Source organism: Rousettus aegyptiacus, unplaced genomic scaffold (genome assembly GCF_014176215.1).
Source record: "Rousettus aegyptiacus isolate mRouAeg1 unplaced genomic scaffold, mRouAeg1.p scaffold_m13_p_12, whole genome shotgun sequence".
NCBI lineage: Eukaryota > Metazoa > Chordata > Mammalia > Chiroptera > Pteropodidae > Rousettus > Rousettus aegyptiacus.
Window position 1 is genome coordinate 18310579 of NW_023416287.1, and position 25419 is coordinate 18335997.

Genomic DNA, 25419 nt, shown 5'->3' on the forward strand with positions numbered 1-25419 from the left:
ATTGGATGAAATCTAAACTCACTGTGGCTCCCAAGGCCCTGTATTGTCTCTCTCTCCAACTTCATATAACATTCTTCCCTTTGCTCACTACACTCTGGCCACACTCTGGCCACAAGTCTGTTCTTCAGATGTTTCAAGCATTTCTCTGCATAGAACATTTCACACTTACTCCAAATTTTCCCATGCCTGGCTCCTCACCCTTTAGGTCTGTGGTCAAATGTTGCTTCAGAGAAGTTGTCTCTTAATATCCCATAAGCTTATTTACTTTTTTGCTGAGTTTACTTTCTGTCTCTCCTTACTAGAAGGTAAGCCCCATGAGAGCAGAGACCTAGTCTACCTTATTCATGGTAATAGTCTCTATGTTTAGATCAGTGCCTAGATGTAGTAGGTGCTCAATAAATATTTGTGGATGACTGGAATGGTAATGAGCACATGGGCAAACACAGCCTCCAGACGTGGAGACACACATGACATTGTAATATACATTGCCATATGTCTCATCTCAACGCAGGAGCAATAGAAATAAGAACCTCTTTCCTCTTTCATCGAATCTCAGATGGTACCATGCTAAGACCCTGCAACATTCATTCCTGCTCTTAAAGTCTCTAGCTCTGCCTGGATATTAGACACTGACACACAAGACATTTTCTCTTCCTCTCTTTCTCTCCCCAGACCCCTTCATTCCCTCTCCCCACTCCTTCCACCTCTCTCTCCCTCTCTCTCTCTACCCCTCCCTCCCTGCTCCTTCCATCCCTCTTCCTCTCCTCCACCCTTAGACAACTCTTCCTGTCCTGAAAATGTCTTGGGTGTGGGAAGGGGATAGCCAAGCTCACCATCTCCTGTCACGTAGTACCCAGGGAACTTCTTAAAGTAGGTGGTCTCAAAGCGTTCATGATTCCCATAGACTGTGCGCATGATCCCTGGCCAGGGCTGCTTGAACACCTGGGGAGGGAGGAAGGCACACTGGTCACATCTGCTGTGCTGTCTCACTGGAAGACAATCCCAACTTTGCCAAACCTGAGGAGAAATGCCCTGAATGCCATTCCTGAGAAGTAGAACAAAGTACAGGCTTTGGAAATAGACAGCCCAGGCTTAGAATCCCAACTGTGCCATTTACTAGCCATGCGACCTCAGGTAAGTAAGTAACTTTACCTCTCTGAGCTTCCAGATCCTCATCTGTAAATCAGAGGAAATAATATCTACCTCTCAAAGTTATTGTGAGGATTAAATCGGTAGTATGTAGAAGCTGCCTAGCACAATGTTCTCTTAGTGATAAGCATTTAGTAAATTTGAGTCTCCTTTTGGGTAAACCCTCAAGAAAGCAGGTCCAGTTTGATGTAAATGAAAACAGTCATATAAAAATGTGGGACCCACATAGGAGTAATTATTGCCTCAATCAATAACATCCTGTGGCAGCAGATTGGTAAGATGATGGAATCCTAGGCTAAGAATCAGAAGGCCTGGATTCAAATCCTGCCCTTGTTACTAACTTGCTCTAAGTAAACGTGAAGCAGGGTAGAGGGTGGGGCTGATCTCCCTGTAAGTACTAATACAACAATCAAGACAACAGTTAACATTTATCAAGCACTACTAGGTTCTATGCTAAACCCAGCATATGGATTATCTAATTTAATCAATTCAGCAACCACAGAAGAGTACTATTATAACCCTATTTTACAAATGAGGAAATTGAGGTGCAGAGGGGTGAGGTAACTTATCTGAGGTCACAGAAGAGGCAGAGCCAGGTTTTGAACCCAGGCAGATTGACTCTGAAGCCTATATGATTTTCCACTGTTATGAAGCCTCCTTTCATACTCGAATGTTTATTAAAGGAAGAGTTGGGACTACATCTTCCAGACCCAAAAATGCATCATCAGGGATCTTTGAGCAGAGCCCTTAAGGGCCTTGTAAGCCAAAAGGCAGAGACACAGCCAAAGCATCCAGAAGGATTCACCCCAAGGTCTCTGCAGAAGTTCATCCCTCAACCATGGAAGTTAAGTCACAAGCACCTACCAGGAGAGATCAGGTTCTAAATACTGAAGCAAAGTATAGTACCCCTTGGTGGACCCTTTCTCCCAACTCCTCAAACACTCCCAAGGGCCAGGGCCTCACCAGGTAACCTTCAGCTTCACCTTCCAGCTCTTCCCCAGACTCATTCAGGATTGCAGGAGCTACACCAAAGAACGGGAAGGTCTAGAAACAAACAGGAGACAGGACCCAAGGAGAAGAATGAGGCAACTCCGACTCAGCTCTCTGCTTCTCCAAAGGAGATGCAGAACCCCAAATTCTGCACACATCTCATTCCAGTCCCCCACCCTCCATCTAGGCCAAACACCCCAGGACTCTACCCCTGCCTAGCCCAGGACCAGCCAAGAGAGCCTTACTCACAGCAGAACCAGGCTTCAAAGGTATGGCACCAGGGAGTGGAGTTAGCATATGGCCACCCTGTGGAAGTTAAGAAACCAGGGATATGAGTCAGTCTTCCCACATAATCCCTGAGCCCCAACCTTCTCAAGCCCTTACTCACTGTCTCTGTCTGCCAGAAGGTGTCCACGATGGGGCAGCGCTCGCCACCTACTACTCGGTGGTACCACAGCCAGGCTTCAGGGTTAATGGGTTCACCCACCGTGCCTAGCACCTGTAAGGATGCCCGGCTATGCCTTGGGCAGGGGAGTGGAGGAGAGAGGGAGGCTCTGAGTACCACTGAGACCAGGATATGCCCAGGCTCTTCTCCTGCCCCCTCCCTTATTCCAAGCCAGGGAGTTGGAACAGGGGAATGGAAAAGACTGTGCACAAAGGCCAGCACTCAGCTCTGAGGGGCACCCATGGGGCAGCAGCTGGGGTGGGGTCTCACTTGGTGACAGGCTCATCTCCATACTTCATTAGCAGACGGATAGCTGTGGGTGCTGTGTAGAACTTGGTCACCTTGTACTTGTCCACAATGCTCCACAGGCGGCTCACATCCGGGTATGTGGGGATCCCCTCAAACTGACCCCAGTGAAGGCTTGTCATTCTCAGTTCTTCCCAATAATCCCTCCATTCCCCTACCATACCCTCAGGCTCAGTTTTTTGCCCTTTCTGACAAACCCATGACTTAAGTCCCTTACCAGACAACCCAAGAGAACATCCCACTTAGGATGTACAACCCCCTCAGAACCGAGAAAGAACTGTGTTATGTTATACTGCCTCAAGACCGAGTGGCCTTGGGAGGCAGTCACATAGAATCATCTTGTCCATCCCCTAAGTAGGCCAGGTAGCCATGGGTCCCAGCTCTTCTCTCACCAAAACACTGGTGGCACCATTGGCCAGTGGCCCATAGGTGACATAGGAATGGCCAGTGATCCAGCCAATGTCTGCTGTGCACCAAAACACATCCTCCGCGTGGAAGTCAAACACGTACTTGAAGGTTGTGGCCACGTAGAGCATGTAGCCTCCAACTGTGTGTACTACACCCTGGAGAAAAAGAGGGCCTCTGGTTGGGGCCTTGAGCATACCCCCACTGATCACTAAATGTAGACTGGGCAGAGCTAGAGGAAGATCCTCAGGGATTCTGGCCCTGCCAGCACCCTTTCATGGCATCCAGCTCTCTTCTGTCCCCTTTTCTCCATGTTCCCATCACATACCCCACACACATATATTCAGTCCATCATTCATACCCACACGCTAAGATGGTATTTCTGAGCCACCTACATCATACTCACACACATGAACACTTCTAGTACACTTACATCTAATAGCATCTCTGTTTGTATATTTATACACACGCACTCAATTACATGTTGACTGGAAAATTAAGAAGATAACCCTTGCTAACTCCATCAAAATCCCATCCCTAGGAAGGACAGACCAAAATTGTGTATCTAAAGGCCAATTGAAGGATACTCCAAAGCATGTGGAGATAAGAATTTAAGGATGGGGTAAATGGAAGGTAGAGGGTCATATCTTTCAAGTCAGTGGAAGAGTCAGAGTTTTCTTTAGTATTCCTGGCTCCCACCTTGTGCCCTGGGAAGGACTAGACGTTAAAGTTTGGCATGTTGAAGGAACTGAACTCTAAGAGCTATAGCCTAGGAATCCAAGAAGGATCCCTGTGTCCACCTTGGCCTTTGGTTGACAGGGCAACTCTCCTTCAACCAAACCATGCGGGCAGGGACAAGAAAAATCAATGTAAGCCACAAGGACTGATCCTTTTCTCCTTTTCTGGGAAATGTGAAAGCCCCCACCTGGATTATCTTACCTTGGGCCTCATAATTTAGTGTCTTAATTCGATTTAGAAAAGGTAATGTGACATTTCTGAAACTCAGGGTTGTAAATTTCATGTCATATGCTTCCTCAGAATTTCATTTGGCACCCTTACATGGTACATACACACACACACACACACACACACACACACACACACACACTTGCCTTGGGTTTGCCTGTGGAGCCACTGGTATACAGAATGAAGAGCGGGTCCTCAGCATCACACCACTCAGGCTCACACTCATCCCCTGCCCCCTGCATGAGTTCATGCCACCACAGATCAATCCCTTCGTTCCAGGAGATCTGCAGGGGAAGGAAGACAGGAATGGGTAGGGAAGAACTGTGAACAGCTCAAGATGAAGTCAGGAGATACCCATACCTGGCACATGGAGGGGCCGAGGTGAGACTAGCAGGTAGGGGTGCTGGGAGCAGGGGGAAGGACCTTGCAAGGGTAGAATGGGACAGAGAGAACAGGAGCAGAACAGCACACTTGGGTACTTGCAGCAACCTGCTCCAGAGTTCTCCCTCACCTGGCCCCAGGCAGAAGAGGAAATCTTGGTCCTTTCTCATCCTTTAATTTCTTAGTTTAAATATCACCTTGGAATGGCTTTCCCTGAACAGTATCTGGTAGATTCCCACCCCCATCATCACCCTTGCTGTTATTCTTGATCACAGCACCATATTTCTTTCCCACACAGCACGTTTCCAGTTATTTTATTGAGTTGTTTGATTACTGTCTCCCCAACTAAATATTGACCTCTACAAATGCAGAGGTCTTCCCTTTTTTTCCTATATCCCCAACACCTAGCAAAATGCCTGGCACTCAAAAGGCACTCAATAAATTTTTCTTGAATGAATGAATATGCACACACAGGCCTGCATACACAAATATATACTTATGGGACTAGTGACTCATCAGCAGGATTGCGAACACCACACAATTCAGAAATGCAAAATTAGTCAGAGCCTGCACGTGAGACAGGCATCTGGCTGTTAGTAGTGAAAGAAGTCAACAGATCTTGGTCCAAGCACCTTTTCCTGCATGTCCAGACCTCATCCACATCTGGAGGTTCCTACCCTAGATTTGCCCCTGCCTTTACACCACGGGTACCGACGAGTTTCCCATAAAGACATTTTCCTGAGGTTCCATTCATCAGGAAGCCTTATTTTAAGTTGGTGGAGAAAGACCAAGGTGGACTTTTTTCTCATTGGAGAGGTTCCCTGTATACTGGAGTGCCTTCAGTAACTATTTCTGGATCTGTCACCCCAAAATTTTTCTGAACTATCCTTGAAACTGTATTACTTTCCTGATGAAATGACCTCTTTGAACAACTAGTTTTCTGAGTCTGCTCTTCACTAAGTAAAGTTGGACTCCCTGAATTTGTCCAAAAATTACACTGGATTTCAATCAAAATTCTGCCACTTCCCGGCTACATATGACCTTGGGCAAGTCACTTTACCTTTTCACTCCTTTTTAAAATGAGGATAGTTATTCTTGCCCTAATGGTCTCACAGGATTTGGGGAACATCAAAAGAGAAAGATATTACCTAGTTATACTGAACTCCTCTGGGAGATGAATTTAAGGATATGATAATGGGAACTGTTTGGGGTTTGCTTTTTGAACCACACAGTCCTTTCATATTCATTAACCTCTTGTATGTTCAATGGCTCTGGCTAGAAGGTAGACATGAGAGTATAAGAGAAACAGCTGCTCCTATTGTATGGCTATATGGTAATCTACTTTATGCCTATTTGATTAAAAAAACCAAAGTGCCCCTCCACCTTGCATATGGCTAGAGCTGAAAGAGGGCAGGGGCCTGAGAAGCTGAAGATGCAGGACCAGAGCAGCTCGGAGGCAGTGAATAACATTTCTTCAAGTCTGCAATAAAAAATGGCCTCCAATAAAACTACATTGCAAAAAGTAGGAGAGAAACAAAATAGAAAGAGTTAAAAAGCTGAAGAGGCAGAGCCTGAAGAATTTGTGGTGGAAAAAATATTGGACCAATGTGTAGTAAATGGAAAGGGAGTATTTCCTCAGGTGGAAGGGATTCATAGATACTGACAATACTTAAGAACCTGAAAAAGTTTTAGTTTGTCCAATGTTAATTGAAACATTTCTTAATTCTCAAAAAGCTGGTAAAGAAAAAGTACCAAAAAGAAATATGACCGTGGTCTGCTGATAGCAAATCAAAGGAAAGATGCCACTGATTAACTAAGAGGCCTTACCAGAGGTCTTGATCCTGAATGAATAATTGGTGCCACAGACAGCAGCAGAGAATTAATGTTTCTCATGAAATGGAAATATTCAGATGAGGCAGATATGGTGCTGGCAAAAGAGGTAAATATGAAGTGTCCTCAAATTGTAATTGCTTTTTATGAAGAGAGACTAACTTGGCATTCTTGTCCAGAAGACAAATCCCAATAATTGTTTGCATTGCTTTTTACTTATATTTATATATACATACAAAATCTTGGTCTTGGTTTTTTGATTAGGGTAGAAAAATAACTACATTCTAATGAAAATCAAGTTTGATGTGTTCGCTCTGAAGTAGTACTGGGGGAGTTGGGGGTTTTTTGTTTTGTTTTGGGTTGTTTTTGCATCTATAGCACTGTTTACTTTGAATGAAAGCTTTCTGTAGTTGCTTCATTTATCAAAAAAGAACATTTGATACCACATTTTCCCTTCTGCATTAGAGAACAGCTTTCTAAATGTTGGGGAAAATCTCCATTGTCATTATTCAGTGAGAATTTGTGTTTAACTCATATATACCTAAGATTCATTCTGGGTTTTTTATTTATTTGGGAGTTGTAGGTGTATGTACATAGAGTACATATGTAAATGATTTTCTTCTTTTTTTAAATATTTACCAAAACAAACAAAAGCAACATTTTAAAACCATGAATAAGCCCATGTTTCTGGGAACCCATCATTTTCAGCAACCTAAGAAATAAATTACCCGAAGTTAAGTTGAAATTTTTCCTGAAGCTTTAACCTTTGACATTAAATAATTTGCAATTAATTGGCAATTTAAATATAATGTAAGTAATTAAAAGAGGACTACTTAAAAGGAACCATGTCAGACTCCATATCCATATTTACAATCATACAAATGCAAGTCTGTTTGCAAAAACCCTTAAAGGAAATTCTGTCACTACCAACAACCTCCCCACCCAAATGAGAAAACTAGGCAAATCCTAGTGTGTTTTAATTAGGCAAACAAGACTTATTTAAAGGTCTCCATTTAGTATACCATTCCTTTACAAGAAGTTGAGATTCTTGTGCTATGTTGACTTTAAAAGGTCAGGATTCCTGGAATGTGTAAGACTTCTCTCATGGAACAAAGGTTAGAGATGGTTAGAGACTTGGTAGTTTAGGACCTGCTGGAATAAATAGGTGAACAAACATTCGTAATCTAAACTCTTGGCCTGCATGTTTTCCTTTATCCCAACTCATTCCTTATGTGTAGGCTCAATCTCAGTATATGGGTTACTGGTTCAGCGGAAGCCAGGAAAACAATGACTTTGTAGTAATCAGAATATTATCCAGCTGTATATTATTTACTTTATTGTAAATACTGGTAAACAATGGTTAATGAATAGTCTTCTATTCCTTAAAAAAAAACCTAAAGTGTTAGACATGTACCTTAATAAATTATAAAGTGATTCTCCAACTACTCCCCTCTTTCTGTACTATCTGCCCCTTACTCTAGAGAATTTGAAGTTTCTGGCACCAAAGCATCATAAGAATGGCAAGCCCAAGCCAAGTGAGGTGCCATTAAAATTTTAAAAAAAAGAAAACACAAAAACATACCCTCTTTTTTTTGATGGAATAGCCATATGGATCTACACATACCTTGTCACATGAATACTTTTTTTTTTTTTGCCAAATGATCTACCTGATGAGGGCATTAATGTATTTAAGCAGAAGCATGTTAATATTGCTTTGGGCAAATGGTGCTGTTCTACACTACTGGCGTGACTTGTCATAGGAAAGGCACTAGGTACATGTAAGGGCAAGTTACACTGTGGCAATGAGAGGACTCTTATAATCTTGTAAAACTGTTTTCTTTGTGAATATGTGAGTAACAAGGGGTATGTACTTCAGTCGTGGAGCCGATAACCGGCACCAGGAAGCCGGGTGAGTTCAATTAGTGCTGCAAACATTGGTAGTGAATTAGGCATGTGCTTGTGAGGGCCCAGAGCTTTGACCCAGGAAAAGGTTAGAATTCTCTGAAATGTGAATTGAGGAGTTGGCCTTTGTCCTTCGACCAGGATAGCCTCAGGGGGAGCAGCTGCCAGGTATGAGAGGGACATGAGGAAGTTCATAGGTGACATAGTTGAAGAGGGCACCTACAAACTGTGCCAGGCCCTCCCTTAAAGATTCCTTAAGGATGAGGGGGTTTGGAGCTCTACCAAGATTTCTGTAGCTTTGACTGCAATTCTTGGCCAACAAACCTGGACTTTGTAAGCCAATTTGTATGGCTTCTGGTTTTTTAGTAACAGTTTTCACCTCCAACAAACAAAAATCCAGGAACCTGTAGCCTGAAAGTCTCTGATATTATGAATTACAAAAGTTTCTTATCTAGTTTCCCTTTTACTTATTCATTTATTATTATCATTTTTTAATACCCCTCCCCCACTTCCACCCCTAACCTAGGGATGTTGCCCTCTCACCTTAAGAACTGGATCTCTGAAGGTGGGGCATCTCCTCCCATGCGCTTGTGGGGCCTAGTGGGGCCAGGGTATGGGCCATGGCTCCACTGGGGCTTGAACCCAGGACCTTCTGCGTGTAAAGCAGACATGCTAACCACTACTCTATGGAACCACCCCTCTGGTTTCCCTTTTAGAAATGCCAACCTGTCTGCTGTTAAAAACAATAAAAGCTAATATGTATAGAGTAGTAACTACATGCCAAACACGTTATAGATATTGACAAAACCCCATCAGGTAGGTATAATTATTATCCTTTTATAGGTAAGGAAACTGAGGCAAGAGAGCTTAAGTCACTTGCCCAAGCTCCCACAGTAGCAGATTTGAACCCAAGTAGTCTGCCTCCAGTACCTGTACTCTAACCATTAAGTTTGTTACCTCCTTGAAAAGAAAAGTCTTAGATCCCTTCCTGGATTTTAAAAGGAAAGCAGTGTCCAATAGGAATCAGATCCATCTCCATTATGCTAATGAGAATAGAGAAAAAGGGGATTATATTTACCATTAGCCTAACAGGTTAATCATGGGAGATGATGGTAAAACTCAGAAGAATAATGGGTTTTATGTTTGTTTGTGTTTTTTTAGTAAGGAAAGCAGTTTCCTTTTAATAAGCATGGATTATCTTCTTTCTGTTACTGCTAAGGGAACTGAAGCCCAGAGAGGACAGGAAACTTATTCAAGGTCATACAGCTAAAAATTGGTCTCTGGATCCCAAACCCAGTCTCTCCTCTATACTAATCTGCTTTGAGTCCCCATTTAAGGATCTCCCTTCTTAGAACTACCTACAATGTAACTTTTGTTCAATTTAGCATTAATTATATCAGAGTTTACATGTAGTTTATAAATCCCAATGTAGTATTAAGTGTACTTAGGAATCTTCTCTACTGTCCTATATAAAAACTTAGATTTTCATTTGTAGTACACACCGAACTCCCCAACTTGATGGTGAATTCCCGAGGTCAAGGTCTGTATCTCCTCTACACGCTCCTCCTCCTGTCTGTCCTGGCTCTGCCCCGGCTAAGTGCAGAGTAAAAACTTCCTGACAGGTTTCTTGGTCCTCTCTCCCACAAAGGTCATGAGCAACAGGAGAGAAATGGAATGTCTGTTGCTATCTCCCTGAGATCCATGCTCTATACTAGCTCAGAGACAGCAACAGGCATTTGGTATCTTAGATGGCAAAGGACCTGGGGCATAGAAAAGGGGGTTAGGTTTGGCAGCCACCTCAATGGGGCAAACAGGCAAAGAGCAAATGGACACACAGACAAGCACGCAGGAAAGCAGTGCCCAAGGCAGTACAGAGGTGGATACCTGGGGCCAGATGCACTTGGGTTTCTCTTTCAGCTTACCCTGTTAAGAGCCCACGGAAAGGATGGTGAGCAGGGTCCAAGTATAGGGAGATGGGAGGGAAGGGTCAGTGTGCCCCAAACCTATGGCTGCCTCCCTTCCCTCAGGTTCCCCTCTCACTGATCCTCCTAGCCTCCATTTTCTTGATCCTGTTCCCAGCCCCTTTACACTCAAAACCCCTAATGCTGACTGGGGTCTCCCAGCTGCCTAGACTAGACTATAGCCTCTCTAGCCCTAAGACCACTCAGGGCCCCTCAAGTCACAGACTCTCAGGAACCTGACCTTCTGGACCCTGGAGCTTTCATCCTTCATGCCTGTCAGATCTAGAGGCCACCTCTGAGCTTTTCTACCATTTCCACCAGAAGCACTGGATCCAAAGCTAACAAGGGCCATGTCTTGAGAGCTAGATCTTGATCCTTCCATGGTGGGACCACAAGGTCACCCAACCCAAGCCACAGCCCAAGTATCTACAAGATAACTACATTTAGTCACCCAAGTCAGCCCATTTCTAACCCAAGCCCAAACTCTGAGGGTCCCTTGTGCCCATGAGGATACCCCAACCAGCATGGGAGACTCCCTCACAATATCTCATTCTAAGTTCCTAAGGTACAAAGGGCTCCCTACCTACGTTCAAGGTCAAATCCCCCAGCTCCCAGTCAGCCCTGCCAGAGGAAGCATTCCTAGGATTGCTCCCAGATTCTCTGCATTTTAATGAGGAAGGAAAGAAGGACATCAGGAACTTCCTGAGCAAAAAGAGGGAACCAATTTGAGCCCAGAGGAGGGCAGAGCAGTACCAGACTCACCTGCACATCTGGGCATGGCCTCTTAACTGGGGGGGACTGGCTGGAACAGTCACCTGTGCCCAGCTCTGACCGCCTCAGGTGCTTGACCACAATGCAGCATCTCACTGAGAAACCCCTGGAGGAAAGAAAAGCCTGAAGTGGTAGGCTCGTTTGCTCAAAAGAGAATTTTGCAGGACCCACCCATGTCCATCTAGCGTAAGAAGGACAGAGGGAACCTGGCACTGGGGAAATGCCCAGTTGACCCAGAATCGCAGCCAACCAGTCAAACACACTTACTTCTCCCGACACTTCTCCAGGGCCTCATCAGCCAGCTCCTTCAGGTTCACAAGCTTTTCTCCTCTGTAGAAGGCATCTTTGGAGAGCAACAGACATTCCAGGCCTTAGGAAGTAACCACACTCCTCACCCCCTATCCCTAGTGAGCACAGTGTTCACAGAGTCCTTCTTGAGTGGGCCTCTTTACTCTGACTCTTCTAGTTGGTTTGAGCTGATAGAGGGTTGGCTGAAGTAGAATCAGGAGGTAAAGGGAAGGCCATCCTTACTCTCTATGCTGAGCAGTCCCAAACTCCAACTAGCTGATAATTTATAGGCAAAGATTTAGGGTGAAGGGGTACTAGAAAAGGGGTGAGAGAATTAGTCACCTGTAGTGATGAGAAGGCTGCAGCCGGAATCCAGGATCCGTTCACACAGAGATTCTGCAGAGAAGCCTGCAAACTAAGGAAGGGAAGGAAGACTGAGGAAGAGGAGGAACCAGGGATTAAGTGCATAAGGAAAGGAGTTACTCATAAAACTTTCAGGGTCTCTAAGTAAGGATCCTAGAATAAACTGGATAGGGAAACATTCTAAACTCCTTAGTCTAGTTCTCACCACCCCAACCCACCCCCACCCCTGCCCTGGTAAATGAAGAGTTCATTTGAGCCCTACATTTTATTTTATTATTATTATTTATTTACTATTTATTGATTGATTTTTAAATTATATTTGATATTCAATATTATTTTATATTAGTCCCAGGGATATAGTATAATGATTAGACATTTATATAATTTATGAAGTGATCCCTCTGATAAGTCTAGTACCCATCTGGCACCATACATTGTTATTCTTAGTCTGATTCTTAAAATCCTCCATCATCCAGGCCCAAGCTACTTCTCCAGAGTCCCATCCCCCACCCCAGCCCCTTTTTCCAGCCCAAATTCCTACCACAATGGAGTGCAGAGCCCCAAGGCGGGCACATGCCAGCATGGCTACCAAAAGCTTTGGTATCATGGGCATGTAGATGGCCACTCGGTCGCCCTTCCGAATGCCTGCAAGTAAAAGAAACAGACCATAGACCCTTTCTGCTGCTACTTACTCCCTTTCATCCAGCTACCACCCCACTCTCCTCAGCTGACCTTTTCTATTCCTGTTACCAGATTCCTTCCCCCAAGTTCTCAGACACCCCGAGGCCAGACCCTCCAGTCCCCTTCCCCTACCCCACACTCACCCTGTTTTCGGAGAACATTGCTGAACTGACACACTTGAACCAGAAGTTCACGGTATGTGATCTGGGTGGTCTCCTCTGGCTCGTTGCCCTCCCTGGGATACATGAGAAAGAATGAGTCATTAGGGAGTATAATCTCTTCCCCAAATAAGAAATAGGAACAGACATAAAATCCTTTCAGTAACACCAAGGTCTGGGAATGTCCTGTAAGGTTGAGCCTTTTACCAGACACCTTGAACTGATAGGCCAGATACGCTGCCCTTTCAAGTATACTTTATACACAAGCTATGTGTCATTGAAAATGTACTCTTCATCTCTGAGCCTCATTTAGGTTGATAAAATGGTATGATGGTCCCTTATCTTCCATCCCAGAGATATATTAAGGAGAAATTATATCACAGATATAAAGTGGGGTCTCCAGATTACTAGCACCCAAGTCACCCAGGGAACTTACTAAAATGTACGTTCTTGAGCCCCAACTCAGACCTACTGAATCAGAATCACAGGGTCCAAGAATTCACTTCTTTATTATAAGCTGGTATAAAGAATCAGTATGTGATTCTGATGCACATTTAAAGTTCTGAGAATCACCAGTTTCTATCAGATGATTTCTGTCTACTTCCTCAGCCTTGCCTTACAGTCCTCCTCAAGCTTCAGCCTGGTTTTCTTTGGTTATTTCTTCATTTGTTCATTTTCTTATTTTACAACTACTATGTGCAATATGTGCATATAGAAACAAGGTGCTGATGAACAAGATAAGTAAGATCCTCACAACATGGAGCTTATATTCCAATGATAATGCAAGAAATATGCAAGTAACAAATACAACCAAGATAATTTTGGATTATGGTAAGCATTATTTGAGGATAAATACTTTTTAAAAAGACATCATAAGGAATGTTCATGACTGTATGTGAAGATTGAACTATAAGAATATTCCCCCTCAGTGGTTTTTCTTTTTCAATTCTATGATTTTTTTTGAATAAGTAATAAACACAAATGACACTGCATAAAACAGTATGTGATAAGTTCCCTCCCACCCCAGTCACCCTGCCTACTGGCAACCATTGTTACCCTGTGTTGTGTAACTTTCCAGAAATAGTCAATATGCAGACAAGGCCACTCCTAGTAGGATAGAAGGTACAGGGAAAGTGAACTAGTGTGGAGTTACCAAGATAATCACTTTGAAAGAGAGCTATACTGTTAGTATCTTTCATAAGGTCCCAGAGATATCACTGAAGATGGAAATTTAACAACTGAATTTAAAAATTTGAATTTTAATGCTGTTAAGAGAGATGAATACCTCACAGTTCCCAACTAAGCATGGGGTGGGTAGAGGAGGGACAGGGCTGCTTTAACCAGAGGACGGGCCTATCATACAAGCATATATACATGCATTTATGTTTATATATTCTCATTATTTTTCTATGCAAATGATGGCATACAGTACACATTATTCTGTATCTTGCTTTTTACTGAGTATAACATATGTCCAATAAACTGCACAGATCTTAAGTATAGCACGCGATCATCTTGCTTTTTAAAAATTTAATAAACCTTGATATCATTCTCCATCAAGACATATTGTGCTATTTCATTTTCTTTGTCATCTGTATAATGTTCCACTGTTTGTATGTGCCATAATTTATTTAACAAATAAATGCTTCAGGAAATATCTTTATTTACATGTCATTTAACTCACTTGCAAATATATCTGTAAGATGAATTACTAGAAGTAAAATTGTTGGGTCAAAGGATATATGCATTTTAAATATTGATATATATTAGAGGACGGCTACTTTAAATAAGATGGTGAGGGAAGGCCTCTCCCCGGAGTAATGAAAAGTAGGTAACTATATGAATTCTTGGGAAGAGAGAATATTGAAATTTGGAAAAGCACTGAGGTGGTAAAGAGCTTGGCCTATTCAAAGAACAGAAAAGAAGCCAGTTTAGGTAGAGCATAATAAAAAAGAAGGAGGAAAAGAATGAGAGATAGGCAATAGCCAGATCATGTAGGGTCTTGTAGGCAGTGGTAAGAAGTCTTAATTTTATTCTAAGTGGGTTCCTCCTGGCCTCCCTCTACACTTTTGAGTGCCATTGCCACTGCTCAGAATGCCTTCCCTCCTCCTTCAGGCACCAGCACCCCACATAGCCCTCCCTAAATACTATACTACCCAGAGTACTTATGAAGGAGATAACTGAAACCCGGAGAGATGTAATAGCTTGGCCAAGGTCACACAATAATATGTGGCAGAGCCAAGAATAGATCTTCAGGTCTTCTGATTTCAAGTCAGGACTCTTTCTCCTCATAGTGTGAAGGACAGGGACTAGCAAAGAAGCCAGGCCTTCAGAGGTCACACAGAAGATTATCAACCTCTTCCTAGCTATTGGCTCAGTGAGTCAGTTACTATCCTTTTCTTGGCTTAGCCCTGCTAGGGCTAAGAGGAGCCAAGCAGAGAAAGCTCTCTGAAGTGGGAAGGAACAGGGAGTGAAGAAGCTGGCAAATGGCCTTGAATGCTAGAGGGAAAACAGCTATTCCCTTAACTGACCCACTGACAAGTACCACAAGGAACTTAAGAACACCTTTAGTTATGGCTAAATACAGACATATACCACATACCCATGCACATGTTTTCATGTGCATACCATATACCAGTTTGCTTGTGTGCACTCACATGCATAACATCACATATACTAACATATAAAATATTGTAAGCATAAAAGCTGCCCATTTGCACACATAGGCACACATAAATATAAGGACTCAAACATGGGCCCCTCTGCAAGTACATGCATCACATTTATGTATCCACCTATGGGCACAGCTTGCCCCTCCGGAAACTATCAAATCATTCTGTCTCATTTTCTTCATGGAACTTTTCGTTAGTTGAAATTATCTCGTGTATTTTATTTACTTCTATATTATCTGTGTCTTTCACTGAAATATAAGTTCAATGATAACAGAAACCTTGCCTGTCTTGTTCATTGCTATATCCCTAGAACCTAAAATAGAGCCTGGTACCTAGAAAGTATACAAGAGCAGGTAAGCACAAACCTATACAAGAACGGCTTATTTGAGCCCACTTCCAGTTACACACACACACACTTCTCACAGTGTACATTCCTCTCCTTGGCTCTGGGCTCAAGTTATACATTATTAATATGGGCACCTTATTCCTTCCAGTGTCTTCTTTCTCTGACATACACACCTGGCTGGCTGGCTCCGCTGGCTGTTTGGGAGGGGGGAAGGAATACAGTACTGGTCTACTGCAAGACACCACGCCCTCTAGAACGTTAGAATTTTTAAAAGAACATCCAATTCAGTCTCCTAACTCCAAAAAGATCCAAAAAGGCCATTTGCTATGCTCGAAGTCATATGGTGGGCTGTGGCAGAGCAGGCACCAGGCCTCAGGGTTTTCCTCTTAACTTTTCTATAAGAAAAGAGAATCACATGTTTGATGGCAAGTAATCTAAGTTAGTTGTTTGTTTGTTTGTTTGTTTGTTTTTGGTGGGGTGGCGGGGAGGGGCAGGGACTAGAAAACTGGAAAATACATGCTCTGGCCGAAAGAGGCACCACGTACTCAAACTTAGCTTCTGTCAACTATTTCCCTCTGGGAATAAGTACTCAATGTTGCCAACTTTTTCAGTTAAGAGAGGCCTGGAATCTATTTCTGAATTTTTAAGTGTTGACAACTAATTTTTAAAAGTTTAAAACACTGTGGTGAAACAAGACTATTAATGAGAGAGTTGCTGGGGAGGCTACCAATTGGAAACCCTTGCTGTAGACCAAACTGACTTCCCCTCTTTCCTCGAAAGCTATATAGTATGGAATAACCCAGGGTATACTTTTCTCCTCTTCTTCCTCTAGGAAACCTTATCCAGGGAGCTTCTCCAACTACCTTACCCTTACACTCTCCAAATTTACTGTAAACCATTATCCAAAATATATTTAGAATTAGACTACTCTTCATATCTACTTCCACCATCCTGGTCCAGAATTACCACTAGGTAAGTCAAGAGCATGTTATCTCGCTATTCAAAATACTCAGATATCTTCCCATACCATTTTGAGTAAAAACCCTCAATACCCCTCTGTCCTCATATACTCCTATTCTTTCTCCTCCCTCTCAATCTGCTCCTGTCACATGGCCTCCTGTTTGACAAAAACACCAAGCATACTTAACCTCAAAACTTTTGCCTTCGACCTGGAGCATTCTTCCCCCAGATAGCCACATGACTTATTCCCTATATTTGAGTTATTGCTCAAATGTTAGCTTCTCAGTGAGGTCATCCTTGACCACTCTCTATATAAAGAGCACTCCTATTCCCCACCCAGCTCAAGCCCCAGGTGCTCCAAATTAATAAATTCCATGACGTCTTCCCTAGTTTCTCTTTTTCACCACCCACCCCAGAGATGAAAGTTCTTTCTTCCTCCCAAGACCCTTTCTCTCATTTTCCTTGTGAGCTATCAGTTCCACCTAGTATTACATTGATTAGGGCTTTATCTTTCCCATTATATCCTGGGCTCTCAGAGGGCAGGGATCATCATGTCTTCTTATCCTCTATCTCCTCCAAGCACAGTTGGCACAATTAGTACTTGAGGTTCATGGCCAAATTATTGAAAGACTGATAATTGATTAATGACAGGAAAAACTGGGGTTCCTTCTCTTTATATGAGAGATTTTAGTTGGATTGGAGATTTTAGTTCCCTAGACTAACAGAAAAGTAAGGCACTGGATAGGAGGAAAGAGCCAAGGGAAAAAATTGTGGGGAAAACTGAGTTCTTCGCAGAAGCTTCAGAGGGCAGGATCTAAACTGGTTAGGTCTTCCAGAGGAAAAACACAGATGAGAAGAGGAGCCAAACCTGTTATGAGAGGAACACTAGACTGAGCTGTGTACTGGAGAGAAGGGAAGATATTGAGAGACATGATACCAACTCTCAAATATCTGTATATCTGTTGCCTACACCCTAGTTCAAACCATCTTCATCTTTGCCTGGATGACCACAGTGGCCCCAAACTTGTCTCCCACTTCACTCTTACCCCCTTCCAATACATATATCATCCAGAATGGTCTAGTAAAAAACATAAACCAAACTACATCACATCTTTCTTAAAACCCTTTAATGGCTTCCATTGCATATAGAAAAAAATTCAAATTTCTATTATGCTTTATATCCTTTCTAACTCATCTTCTGTCATTGTTCCATTCTGCTTAACAGGCTCCAAACACATTAGCATTCTGATTGATAGAATATACCATGTTCTTCTACTACCTTTTCCCAACTCTTTGAGTGGTTTGCTCTATCTCATGTTTCAGATCTAAGTTTAAATGTCACTTCCCTAGTGAGGCTTTCTCTGACCACCCTAAGTAGCATCAGCTCTCTTGTTATTCTTTATCATAACACTCTTATTTTTCATAACATTTCTCAAGTTATACATTTTTATTATTTATTTACTTTCTTTTTTGCTAATTGTCTACTAGACAGTAGACTTCCTGAAGGCAGAGACCAAGTTGGTTTTGTTTCCTGCTGAATACCCAGTGCCTTACAAAAGACTTTGTATATAGTAGGTACTTCATAAATTTTTGCTGAATGAATGAACCCAAAGGATTATTATAGGAAAGAAGCAGACTAATGTTATATAACTATAAACGGAAAAGCCAAATGAGAGAAAGCCTTTCTAACTGTCAGAGCAGAGCTGTTCATCGATGGAAGATACTCCTTTAGGAGCTTCCCAACTCTGGAGATATCATATAGAATCTGAGATTTGCTGGAATACGAAACAGCAGACTTCATGACATGGTTGGAATCAAGCAAGACCAGTGTGTATCAAAGTGTGGTCACTAGTGTTAAACACAAACTTCAAGGTCCCTCCCCATATAACTGCAGCATAGGATTGTGCCGGTTGGACCTTGGGAAACCCTCACCTAGTAGACCATTCTCCAAGGAGTGGGGTCCTTGGAATTTTAATTGTATAAACAACCCATATGATTCATGTTCACTGAAGTTTGAGATGACCTTTAAAGTCCTTTCAGCTTTGAGATTCTTTGAATCTGTTAAGATTAAGAAATAATGCTGTCTATGATCCATAAAGCACTACACAAATGTGAAGCACTCAGAGGTAAGTACACCCTCAAGTCACTTTGCCTTTCACAAAGGGAACAGGGAGTCGGAGCAACATAACTTGACCAATTAGCAGCCTAGTGTTCCCTCTGGGTACTCCTGCCCTAGCCACAGAAAGGAGGGAAAAGGGCTGGAGGAGAAGGTGAGAGGAGGCATACCCCAAAGGCTGAATCACAAATCACTTAGAATGCCAGAAGAGAATAGGACTTTTGATGTTCACCATCCTTAGTCACAGATGAGAAACCTAATGCACAAATGGGAAGTAATGGCCTTGAGGTTACTTGGGACATTAGTAGCAGTATTCTAAAGCAGTCCTTCCTAATATGGTAGCCACAAGCCACATATAGCTGTTGAACACTTGAAATGTAGCACAGGAACTCGATTTTTAATTTAATTTAATTTAATTTTAATTACTTTAAATTTTAATAGTCACCTCTGGCTAGTTCTAGAGTCTAAATGTCTCTAGTTTGGGGCGTCCTCCTCCTATAAATGACATGGTCTCCAAATGAGGGATGTTGTTTCCAAAGCCAGAATTAGCATAAGGAAGAAAATAAAAATTTGGAAGTCCTGAGATCTGTGGGATTGAAGTTCACCAAGGATAAATTTTAGTGTAACCACCCAAGAAAACTGACAACATGAATCCTTACGAAAACTTGTACACAAATGTTTACAGCAGTATTATTCATGCTATTAAAAAAGTGAAGATAACCCAAGTGTCCATCAATTGAATAGATAAATAAAATGTGGTACATCTATACGATGGATTATTATAAAGCATAAAAAGGAATAAAGTACCAATAGATGAAACGACATGAATAAACCTTGAAAAGATTATGCTAAGTGAAAGAAGCTAGACACGAAAGGCCACATAGTATGATTCCATTTATATGAAATGTCAAAAATAGTCAAAACCATATGGACAGAAAGTAGATTAGTGGTTGCCTAGGGCTGAAATAGGGAATGTTGGAGGAAAATGAGAGCGATACTAATGAATGGGTTTTCTTTTCGGGATGGTGAAAATGTTCTGAAATTGATTGTGATGATGGTTGTGCAATTCCTAATACCAAAAAATCACTGAATTGTGCACTTTAAAGGGGTAAGTTGTATGGTATGAATTCTATCTCAAACTTAAAAACACTGGTGACTTTGACTGTAATTGCACTAAGGATTACTTTAGGAAAAAAAATAACACCCAGACCTCTTTATAAATCTTTTTTTTAGAAAAATCTGTGCTCTCTTAGCACTTTTCATTCATTCATTCATTTATTCTGTCTCTTTCTACTTGCCTAAGGACTTGACACATACTTATTTTATTTCTAGCATTATAGTCATATGTATACATCTATTTCCATCACTGGATTGTGAGTTCTTTACAGGCAGACAGGATATCTTTTTTCTGTTTCCTCCTCTGTGCCTAGCACAAAGTTTGACACATAGTGGATAATTAATATGTAATTATGAAATGAACAGATAAAAGACTGAATAAATGAATGAACTTCTCCACTCATATGATCAGTCAGATCCAGGCTGATCAGAGTGAGAAAACATAGAAGGAAAGAGGGGATTATAGAACATACAAACAAAGAAGGTAGATTCTAGATAGGCAAATGGAAATTGTAGCCACGGAGAGGAAAAGAGTATAAAATTTGTGGAATGAAATTTGGAGATGTGTTAAGAAGAGTTTCTTGGGCCCCTACAATGGGCTCAGTCTGGACTCTATGTCATGGGAAAGACTGGAAGAAGCTCCTGGATCTGAGGTTCACACTATGGGACTAGTGCTTTGCAGTCTCGGCTATTATTGCACTCTGTCCTTCTGCCAGCTATTTTCAGGCTTTGATCCAAGGACTTTGTGCCTGTTCCCCTTGGCCAAGGTGGCTTTGGTGCCAGCAGATTCTGCACCCATTCTCTACTGAGAAGGCAGGCCTGGCCAGTAGAGAAGGTAAACTTACCCACTGCATTCATGCCTATTACAGGAGGGAAATCATACATGCTCTTTCCTACCATCTTCTGCCCTCTGCTAGCCTTATACAAAACAAGGGAGTGAGGGCAGCCCTCTCAGATCCTTTGTTATCATAGCATTTGGAATGCTGCCTAAAATAGGACTATGCCTTGAGCATAAAAAGAAAGTGGTAAGAACAGCCAGGGAGACCATTTTAAATATACATCAGGTCTCTCAAGTGGAACACACGCATTCAAAAATATTCACTGCAATGGTTCTTCGTTATTTAGGTAGATAACATAGTTTCAGTCATTCTGTTTTCAAGCTAGGATATTCTATTCCTGTGGGTACATGAGCAGGAAAAGTTTTAGGAGAATAAGTGTCCAGATTCTCAACTTCCATATGTAATCCTTCCTAACATTGGTCTGAGTTGGTTCTCCATTCCTGCTTTCTCTTTCATAAATACTTCCTTAAAAAAAAAAAAAAGCCATCTCTCTCTTTTATCCCAAACTTTCTAATGCCTGTACAATGCAGAGGTAAAATAAACTAACAAAAACCTCCAGAGTGCCAAACAAAGGGACACTTTGAGAAGGTATAACTTCAGACAGAGAGCCCCAAGAAAGCAAATCAGAGAGTTTCTGTTAGAAATCAATATTGAAATGAGTAACATCTTCATTCATTCAGGTAACAAACTCATGGCAAGATTACTTGCCTTATTAGAATTATAATTCAGAAGTTTAATAGTATCCACAGGGTCATATATTAACATATTTATTTTAATTGAATAAGAAGTTAGGCATTTTCTAACAGAAAGTAAATTTTATTTGGTTGGAAATATTGACAAAGATCTGGCTATGCAAATTAGGTTTTATGGTGCACAGTTTCTATAAATGATATGAGCTAAATTTGCAGGTCCAATGTTTTGAAAAATATATATATAATATATACATGTATACAATATAAAGCAGATTGGAATTAAATTCTTTGCAATTATTTAATCTTATGATAAAATGTTTAAATATGAACTTTAAAATGTGTGAAGTTACACAATTTTTCAAAATTCTTTCAGGTATACAATTTTTAAAGTTTAAGTCCCCTGATTTAAATACTTATTTTTCAAAGGTACTCTGTTACCACATCACTGTCTGTAACACATCAGAAGCATCTAAGGAGGTTATAAAAATATAAGATGGAAGTCTTATCCTTTGGAGATTCTGATTCAATAGGTTGGATGAGGTCCAAGAATCTGGATTATTAACAAGATCCTCAGGTAATTATTTGGAGTCACCAGACCTAGATTTATTTTTGACCCCTAATTCAGTGTATGAATTTGCACAAATTTTTCCCTCTTCCTGAGCCTCAGTTTCCTTTTCTGTAAAGTATAAGAAGGAAGGAAGGAGTCAGGAGGAGGGGGAAGGTTGGTGTTAGACTGGATAATCTCTAATGTTAGACTACTTGATTCTCATTTATTCTTTTTAGAGGCAGGAGAATATGCTGCATTAGAGGCTATTCTCTCATCTGATCTTCATAGCTACTTTAACAGTTAATAGAACAAATTTTTTATCCCAATTTTAAATACATAAGAAATCCAGAGGAAGTGGCCTTCGAAGGCCACACAAGATGGTTAAAGAGAAATCTGTAACTAGGTCTCGGGTTTCTGACTTCTAGGCTAGTATTTGTTCCACTATACCTAATTGGAATATACCTAAATGAACATAAAGAAGCCTCTCTCCTACAAATCTCTAGGAGCACTGTAAGAAACAGAGGAAGAGACTCCCATCCACTTTGAGCCTTAGCCTGTGATCATGATCATACCTACCATGATCTCTTCAATATTCTGAGAACTTCCTGAAACACCCAAAAGCTCAGGCAAGGAAACTCACATGTCTACTTTCACATTCCCTGGCAGTGCTCAGGTGCCACAAGAGCACTTATACATCCATTTGCTCCTAAAGACATGACTCGTCCCCTCTCTGGAAATAAGGAAAAACACATTATCTCCATCATTTCCTTCATAAGGAAAATTCCAGCTCACAGGCAAAATCTTACCCCTACCAGATTGTGAGCCCCATGAGGACAACGACATTATATATTGCTATATCCTAAACACCTTGTGCAACGCCTGATACATAAATATCTGTAAAGTTAATTTTTTAAAAACCTGCTGCCAAAAGTTAGTAGATTGTCCATGGATCATGGCTATCTGTAAGTTGGACCATTACCTAACAGCATCTACAAAAATTAACTCAAAATGGGTCAAGGACCTAAACATAAGACCTAAAACAATAAAACTCTCGAAAGGAAACATAGGACAAAAGCTTCACAACATTGGGTTTGGCATGACTTCTTGGATGTGATACCAAAGACACAACAAACAAATGAAAAATAGACAAATTGGACTTCGTGAAAATTTAAAACTTTTGTACATCAGATACTATCCAGAGTAAAAAACCAACCCACATAATGGGAGAAGATATTTGCGTATCATATATCTCATACAGACTAATATCCAGAATATATAGAGAATTCCCAAAACTCAACAATAAAGAACTAACCCAATTCAAAAATGGGCAAAGGACTTGAATAGACATTTTCCTAAAGCTATAGAAATGGCCAATAAGCACATGAAAAGATGTTCAACATCACTAAACATTGGGGAATTGAAAATCAAAACTATGATGTAATACTACCTTACACATATGAGGATGGTTACTTTAAAAAAAAAAACATAAAACAAGTGTTGGCGAGGATGTGAAGAAATTGGAAACCTTGTGCACTGTTGATTAGAATGTAAAAGTGGCAGAGCTGCTGTGGAAAACAATATGGAGGTTGCTCAAAAAATTAAAAATAGAATTACCATATGATCCAGCAATCCCATTTCTGGGCATCTACCCAGAAGAATTGAAAGCAGGGTCTCAAAGAGATATTTGTATACTCAAGTTCATAGTAGCATTGTTAATAACAGCTAAACATGGAAGCAACCCAAGTGTCCATCAACCAATGAATTTAAGCAAAAAGTGAACTAACAATGAAATATTATTCAGCCTTAAAAAGGAAGGAAATTCTGACACATGCTACAATATGAATGAACGTTCTAAATACCTCACATAAGTGAGTCACAAAAGACAAATACTGTGACTCACTTATGTGAGGTATTTAGAGTAGTCAAAATCATAGAGACAGAAAGTAGAGTGGTAGTTGCCAAGGGCTGGGGGAAGGGGAGAATGGGGAGTTATTGTTTAATAGGTATAGAGTTTCAGATTTATGAGATGAAAAGAGTTCTAGAGATGGATGGTGGTGATGGCTGCACAACAGTATGAATGTATTTATTTATTTTATTTATTTTTTTAAATGCCTACATCACCTAGTATTCCTAGGTGGTCTCCCACCTAAGTACTAACCAGGTCCGACCCTGCTTAGCTTCCGAAATCAGACAAGATCGGGCATGTTCAGGGTGGCATGGCCATAGACATGAATGTATTTAATATCACTGAACTGTAAAAATGGTGAAGATGATAAGTTTTATGCCATGTGTATTTTAACACAATAAAAAGAAGAAGAAGAAAAATCTAACAGCAACAACCTTGCTGCTAGAAGCTATCAGATTATCTATATAGCAGGGCTAACCATGCAAATAAAGTTAGGTTTCTGTCAGTTTTGGATGTCACGTTTGCATTCTCTGACTTAAAATAAATAAGGCAGTCATCCTCAAAAGTAGCTAAAGCTAAAAGTTCAATAAGGGGCCAGTGTGACTGCTTTTGGATAGATTTCCATGTAGTAAAATATCATAGTCAAAAAGAAACAAATGCTGGTTTCAAAATGAGTCTCTAGTCAAAAAAAAAAAAAAAAAAAAAAACTGAGAAATGCAGATATTTATATGCTATAGAAAAGTTTCCTGCAAAAATAACTCTATGTTATATGTTCTGGGGTCAACAGTTTCAGAGTCTTATTTATTTTATTTAAATAAAATAATGATTCTCCCAGCTGGTAAAACTTTAAGGCTTTTGATAAATAGATCAGATCTTAGAACCCCGAATGAGGGCTGTTCTCAAAGCCTTACATCCCAAAAGCTATAACACATAATGTCTGAGGCCCTCCTAAGTCTGAGTCTGTAATATTCTCTTGTCCCTCCTCTGTTTCAAAATCCCAAGTGCCTTAATGCCTAATGTGTAAAGTTCACACTGTTCCACACTATGTCCTGGATTCCTCCAGGGTCTGGCCCTACCTTAACTGATCAACTTCAGCTATGCTGTTTTTCAAGGCCCATCTTTAGGTCCAGCTGAAGCTCTCTCAGCCCCGGGGAAAGAATGCTGTGAGGGGAAATGAATGCACAGAGAAAGAGCTCTAGATTGGAAGTCAGGAAATCTGGATTTTAGGTCAAGCTTTGCTACTTCTCACAGTGTGAGACCTTTTACAAATTACTTTACTTCTCAGGGCTTCAACTGTAGATGAGGGGAATATTTCATTAAATGTCCTTTCTAGGTCTAGATTTTATTATTAATTCTGGCTGAGAACAAGAAAGAGGATTGGAAAGTTAGAATCAGGAAAAGCTTCACAAAGATGATGGCATTCCAGATGGTTCTTAAAGAATAAGCAGGATTTAGACTGGACCAGATAAGGAATAGACCAATTCAGGGAGAGGGGAACAATGTTAGCTTAGATGCAGAAGTGGAAAAGCACAAGTCAGTCTACAGGCCAATGCCAATCCTAAACAATATTTTCATTTCCATCACTGCTGATTTTTCATAAAGATAAATTTATTTGATATTAAAAGATTA

At 41.1% G+C, this 25419-nt stretch overlaps 1 protein-coding gene and 2 pseudogenes across 1 annotated transcript in view; 1 reads left to right on the forward strand and 2 right to left on the reverse strand.

Annotated features, from left to right (window-relative positions):
• ACSS2 (acyl-CoA synthetase short chain family member 2) overlaps positions 1–25419 on the reverse strand; it is a 44924-nt gene that overhangs the window by 2898 nt on the left and 16607 nt on the right. Inside the window, exons 3-14 of the mRNA XM_016126394.2 lie at positions 12582–12673; positions 12299–12402; positions 11737–11809; positions 11374–11449; positions 11098–11212; positions 4408–4545; positions 3283–3453; positions 2855–2988; positions 2528–2660; positions 2389–2445; positions 2113–2193; positions 834–942 (exon numbers count right to left, since the gene is read on the reverse strand). Coding sequence (XP_015981880.1) covers positions 834–942; positions 2113–2193; positions 2389–2445; positions 2528–2660; positions 2855–2988; positions 3283–3453; positions 4408–4545; positions 11098–11212; positions 11374–11449; positions 11737–11809; positions 12299–12402; positions 12582–12673 — 1283 coding nt within the window. The remainder of the gene's footprint in view (positions 1–833; positions 943–2112; positions 2194–2388; positions 2446–2527; positions 2661–2854; positions 2989–3282; positions 3454–4407; positions 4546–11097; positions 11213–11373; positions 11450–11736; positions 11810–12298; positions 12403–12581; positions 12674–25419) is intronic.
• On the forward strand, positions 4544–8132 carry LOC118609994 (annotated as a pseudogene).
• Positions 23994–24112, reverse strand: LOC118610285 (annotated as a pseudogene).